The 6,000-nt window shown below is 37.3% G+C and overlaps 1 protein-coding gene across 8 annotated transcripts in view; it reads right to left on the bottom strand.

Annotated features, from left to right (window-relative positions):
- Positions 1-6,000, bottom strand: part of TFDP2 (transcription factor Dp-2) — a 185,777-nt gene that overhangs the window by 70,063 nt on the left and 109,714 nt on the right. For all 8 annotated transcript variants that reach the window (XM_027875898.1, XM_027875895.1, XM_027875894.1 and 5 more), the window contains one exon: positions 1,755-1,858. In XM_027875898.1, coding sequence (XP_027731699.1) covers positions 1,755-1,757 — 3 coding nt within the window. In that variant the 5' untranslated portion in view covers positions 1,758-1,858. The remainder of the gene's footprint in view (positions 1-1,754; positions 1,859-6,000) is intronic.

Below are 6,000 nucleotides of genomic sequence, written 5' to 3' on the forward strand. Positions count from 1 at the left end.
TCCATCTGGTCAATTCTGCTTTTTAAGGCATTCTTCTCTTCATTGGCTTTTTGGACCTCCTTTGCCATTTGGTCGAGTCTATTTATTAAGGTGTTATTTTCTTCAGTATTTTTTTGGGTCTCTTTTAGCAAGCTGTTGATTTGTTTTTCATGATTTTCTTGCATCACTCTCATTTCTCTTCCTAATTTTTCCTCTACATATCTTACTTGATTTTCAAAATCCTTTTTGGGTTGTTCCATGGCCTGAGACCAATTCATATTTTCTTAGAGGCTCTGGATGTAGGAGCTTTGACTTTGTTGTTTTCTTCTGAGTGCATGTTTTTATCTTCCTTGTCACCAAAGTAAGTTTCTATGGTCTGAGTTTTTTTTTCCCATTATTTGCTCATTTCCCCAGCCAATTTCTTGATTTTTTTAACTCTTTGTTAAGGTAGGGCTCTGCTTCCAGTGTGGAGGGCATACTGTCCCGAGCTTCAAGGGTTTTGTGAAGCTATTTTCAGAGATACTTCTAGGGACCTGCAAGTTTTCAGTTCTTCCAAGGTGGTATGATCTAAGGAGAGGTATTTACTCCTCTCCTGGCTTGTACTCTGGTCTGAGAGTGATCACAAGCACTCTTTTCTACCCTGGAACTGTGAGAAGGGTTCCCTCTCCACTGCTGCCACAAGCTCTGCTATACTAGCGCCCCTCCTCACCCCAGGACTGCCACCCAGATCCAAGCATAGGCAAAGCAACAGAATCCTACCTCAGTGCCAGCAAAGAGACCCCTATAATCTCCTTCTGATCAGTTGTTTGATCCCCTTACCATCTGTGGGCTGAGAGATCTGGAAGCAGCCACTGCCACCACCCTAGGACTGTGCAGGCCTGGCTAGACTGTGCTCTTCTCTCACCCAGGTCCAACAGACCTTTCCTACTGACCTTCTAAGTTGTCTTTGGTGTTTGTGGCTTGAGAAGTCTGAAAACTGCCAAAGCTGCCAATGATTCAGTTCCCTTGAGGCCAGCTTCAGGTTTGTTGGGGCCCAGTCTATGGGTGCGGCTTACGCTAGATTGCGCTCCTCTCTTAGCGTGGCACAACAGACCTTTCCTGTAGACCTTCCAGGTTGTCTTGGGCTGGAAATTTGCTTCCCTCTGTCTTTTTGTGGGTTTTGCTGCTCTAGAATCTGTTTAGAGTCATTTTTTACAGATATTTGGAGGGGTTTAGGGGAGAGCTCAAATGAGTCCTTGCCTTTACTCTGCCATCTTGGATCTGCCCCGAATGCCTATAGACTCTTCTCTAGCTGCATCCCATAGATTCAATTTTATATATAGTTTGCAGCATTAAATATTATTTTTATGGAAATCAGAAAAGAAGATAAAGCATCACTAAGAAAAAACAGAATGCAACCCACCAATTTAATCAAATAACAGGAAAAGGGAGAAAAGTACTTCATAAGCAACTGTGACCTCACTATTATACTATTGTTATTTGTCCTTGTTTTTGAAAACCAATGACTTCACAAACAAGTGATGTCTTGACTTACACATGGATTGAACTTAAGTGAGGCAGAGCTGCACAAATTATCTAAGCTCAGATTAGAAAGAAAAGCCTGCCTTCTAGCCCTCAAGATTTAACCTCATCAATTACTGGAAAGCAACAATTTACTAACAGAACAAAAGGATCTCCCTACACACATACAAATAAAAGTTAACAAATTTTTACAAATTTTTTTTTTAATTTAATCAAGCATCATGTTAAGTTCTAAGAATCCATGATCTGCTTACCATTTGGGGTCCAACATTCACATTTATTGGTCCTAAGGTTTTTGGTAAAATCTTTGTTGCTGAATTGGTGCTAGAAACCGGAAATGCAACAAGTGAAATGTTACCTAAAAAAAAAAAAAATGGCAAAAACTTATTAGTTTTCTGAAATTTCAAGGCATTCTGAATACCAAGATTGCTGGTTCCCAACCCCTTTTCTGAGACAAACCGGAAGCATTTGTAATTTTTTTGAAGAGATGTAAAGTTCTATAAAATTATCTTAACAAACTAACTTAAATTTATTTTAATTTTTTAAAAGTATGCGCTGTATAAGGAAACAAGTTAGTTGTTACTAAGAGAAGAGAATCTCAACTCCCCAAAAAAGTAATTTAAGTAGCACCTCTAAACAGGAACAGTGAGTTTTTTGAGGAAAAACCAGTCAACCAGTACCAAAAGTATATGTCATCCCCAAATAAAAGTTAGCTCTTCCAAAGCTAATCAGAAAAAAATGAAATAAATCAATTCCTTTTTGAGCCTCAACTTGCTAAATCCTTTGAAATACAGTGCCATGAAATAAAGTAATGTTGAACATTTAATTTTAATATATTTTTTGTTTTGTGGACTATTCTGATGGTGCCCCTGCAATATTCAACTACTCTCCATCATTTTAAAGTCCTTTTTAACTTCTCTGACAAACCAATATTTTGGTTATCTTCTGTCTTTGACCAGCTCCTCTTATCTCCTTTATTTGCTCCTCTTAGCTTAACCAAGACTCCATTCTGTGCTCCTCTCCAAAATGTTTCTTAGAAAATGCATTCCTTTACAACAGATTTAGCCATTATTTTTATGCTAACAACATCCAAAAGCAACAACTCCAGATCATTATCTATCATAATAATAGTTAGCACTGATATAGCACTTTAAGGTTTGCAAAATGCTTTACAATAACCCTAGGAGGCAAGTGATATTATTAACACCATTTTACAGATGAGGAAACTGAGGAAGGAAGAAGTTAAGAGACTTGCCCAGGGTCACACAACTAGGAAGTATCTGCGGCTAGATGTGAACTCAAGTCTTCTTGACACCAAGCCCAGAGCTCTATCCAACATCACTTAGCTGCTTCACTAAAGACTGAAGTCTTATTTCCAACTATCTTTTGGGAAGCAAGGTAGCTCAGTGGATAGAGGGCCACGCTTGCAGTCAGGAAGACTTTGATTCCTGAATTCAAATCTGGCCTCAGACACTTACTAGCTCTGTGACCCTTCACTTACTCCTCTTTGCCTCAGGTCCCTCATTTGTAAAATGAGCTGGAGAACGAAATGACAAACCATTCCAACATCCTTGCCAAGAAAACCCCAGAAGGGGTCACAGAGAGTTGGACACAACTGAAAAGTGACTAAACAGCAACACTAGGTATTTCCATGTGACAGTCTCAATTAATCACTTCAAAGTCATTACGATCCAACTGAATTCATTCTTATATTCCTAAACCAGTTCCCTCTCTGGATCTCCATATTTTCCATAAATGGCACCACCATTCTGTCAGTCAAGACTAAAAGCTAGAGGTAAGTAAATGTTCAAATTTGAAGAAAGATCTAATTTATGAATGAAAGAAAGTAGACAGCAGTGAGCTCGACACTAATTCCTAGAAAAATTATAAAACAGATTAGTAAGATGACTGGTTTAATGAAAGTTGGACAAGATAATCTCTGAAATAACTTTCCACATCTAAAATTCTATAATTCTGTGAGTTTACAGTTTACTTTCTTACTTTGCCTCATTTGACTAAATAGCTCTCAAAAGTCAGGACCTTTATTGATGTTTATTTCAAACTACTCATAATCACAGGGCCTTTACACAAAAAGGCATTCAAAGCAGAATTCCTTTTCCATTAATATGATTATGAAGTGGTAAAGTGGAAACAATGGTGAACTTAGACACAAGAGTACTCTGGGTTTAAAGTCTGCTTTTGGCACTTACTAGATGTAAGACCATAATGTAAGCATCTTAAAAGTAAGAGCTGTTTCTTTGTTGTTGTTATCTTTGTATCCCCAGTGCCTAGCAGTCCCTTGATACACAGCAGGTACATAATATATACTTGTTGACTGACCACAGGCAAGTGACTCAATTTTTTTGAGTCTCAGCTTTCTTACGTTTAAAATGGGGATACTAACATCCACAGTGCCTTGCTCATGTTGCTGTTCAGTCATGTCTGACTGTGCATGACCCCACTGGGGTTTTCTTGGCAGAAATACTGGAGTGGTTTGCCATTTCCTTCCCCAGTTCACTTTACAGATGAGGAAACAAGCAAAAAGGGTTAAGCGCCTTGTCCAGGGTTGCACAGCTAGTAAGTGTCCTAAAGATGAGTCTTCCTGACTCCAGGCCCTACGTTCTACCCACTCTGCCACCTACCTGCCCTGAGAGTTGTTAAAAGATCAAATAAATAAGATACTATATATTAAGACTTGGAAATCATAAAGATGTGTGTGTGTGTGTAATTTTAATTTAATGACTTTATATCTTTTATGACTAGAAAAGACTATAAAAAATTTTTCTGTTATAATGTTAAATAATTCTCATGCACAAGAAATACTGCATAACAAATGAGTTTACAAGTCCTGGACTACTTAACAAGTTACATTACTTAATGAAGGTAGTTTTTTGCTATAGTATTTATAGGCAATTTCCATAAGCACAGTGAGATAATAATTTTTCTTGTTCTGTATGCTATTCCATGCATATAACCTAAAAAAATCACATTAGCTTTTTCTTTTTTTTTTTTTTTTTGCTTTTTATGAGGCAATCGGGGTTAAGTGTCTTGCCCAGGGTCACACAGCTAAGTAAGTGTCAAGTGACTGGGGCCGGGTTGCATTAGCTTTTTCATTACCACATCATACTGTTGACTTATACTGATCTTACAGACAAAGAAAATTTATATGTTATTTTGACAAAGACTATCATCTAAAATGTCTCCACTTTTGTACTTTTATATGGCTAATTTTATGAATCCAGGTTTAGAATTCTACATTTACTCTGAAGAATCTATTGTCTCATCACTGTCTCAGCCAATGATGTGGATCACAACTGTTCCCATTTACCCATTCTGTGCATCTCTTTTCCACGTACTCCCACAAATTGGCCACCAGGGGGTTTACCCAAGTAGGAAAAGACTAGGCATAAAGCATTCTTCATGAACTCATAACATTGCACAGATGGATACCAATGGAATATGAGCTGCCCGCTTGCTATCCCTTGTGTGATGTGATGCTCTTTTTCCCATTCCTACACTTATTTGAGAATATTATTTATATCACTTCTTCTGTATAATTTTTCATTTGTAATACGCTACAGCCAGCCTGTCATAATAGCTAACATTTGATATAGTACTTTAAAGTTCACAAAGTGCTTTATATAACCTCATTTGATACACACGAAATTATTATCTCCATTTTCCAGATGAGGAAATTGAGGCTGAGAAAGGTTAAATAGCTTGCCTGGGGTCACGATTAGTGTTTGAAATAGAATTTGAACTCAGATTTTCCAGACTCCAAGTCCAGCCATCTATTTATTACATCAGACATGTCAAACTCAAGGCCTCCAGAGTCCAGCATGAAATGTTTAACAAAATAAATAAAAAGACAATAGAAAATCAAACATTAATTTATGATGTTTTCTAAGTTAATAAGAGGCAGGGATTCATTTCTATTTGAGCCTGACACAACTGTACTAAACCTAGTTGCCACAGAATATGTTACGTCTCTTCATTATCTTCTGGGTCATATTCCACTTCAATTCTTTAAAGACTACAATATTCCTTGGCTTGGAACCACACAGCCTTCCCAGAAGAATATCAGTGTTAGAAAAATGGGTCTTTCATCTCCAAAGGCCTAATGATGGAAAAGGCTATCCACATCCAAAGAAAGAACTATGGAGTTTGAATGCAGATTGAAGCATACTATTTGCTATTTTTTTTCTTCTGTTGTGTTTTGTTTCCTCTTTCTGGTGGTTCCTCCTATTAGTTCTAACTCTTACTTACAACATGACTAATGTGAAAATATGTTTAATAGTAATGTATATGTATAGCCTATATCAGATTATGCACCATCTTGGGGAGGGAGATGGGGAGGGAGGGGGAGAAAAATTTAAAACTCAAAAGCTTATGGAAGTGATTGCTGATAATTCAAAATAAATTAATTAAAAAAAAAAAAAGATGGCTCTTTGTTTCAGGGAGAAGCTTGGCAGTATTAAAAGAACTGTGCTATCTCCTGAC

This window comes from Vombatus ursinus, unplaced genomic scaffold (genome assembly GCF_900497805.2).
Source record: "Vombatus ursinus unplaced genomic scaffold, bare-nosed wombat genome assembly UNPS02014810.1, whole genome shotgun sequence".
NCBI classification, from domain to species: domain Eukaryota; kingdom Metazoa; phylum Chordata; class Mammalia; order Diprotodontia; family Vombatidae; genus Vombatus; species Vombatus ursinus.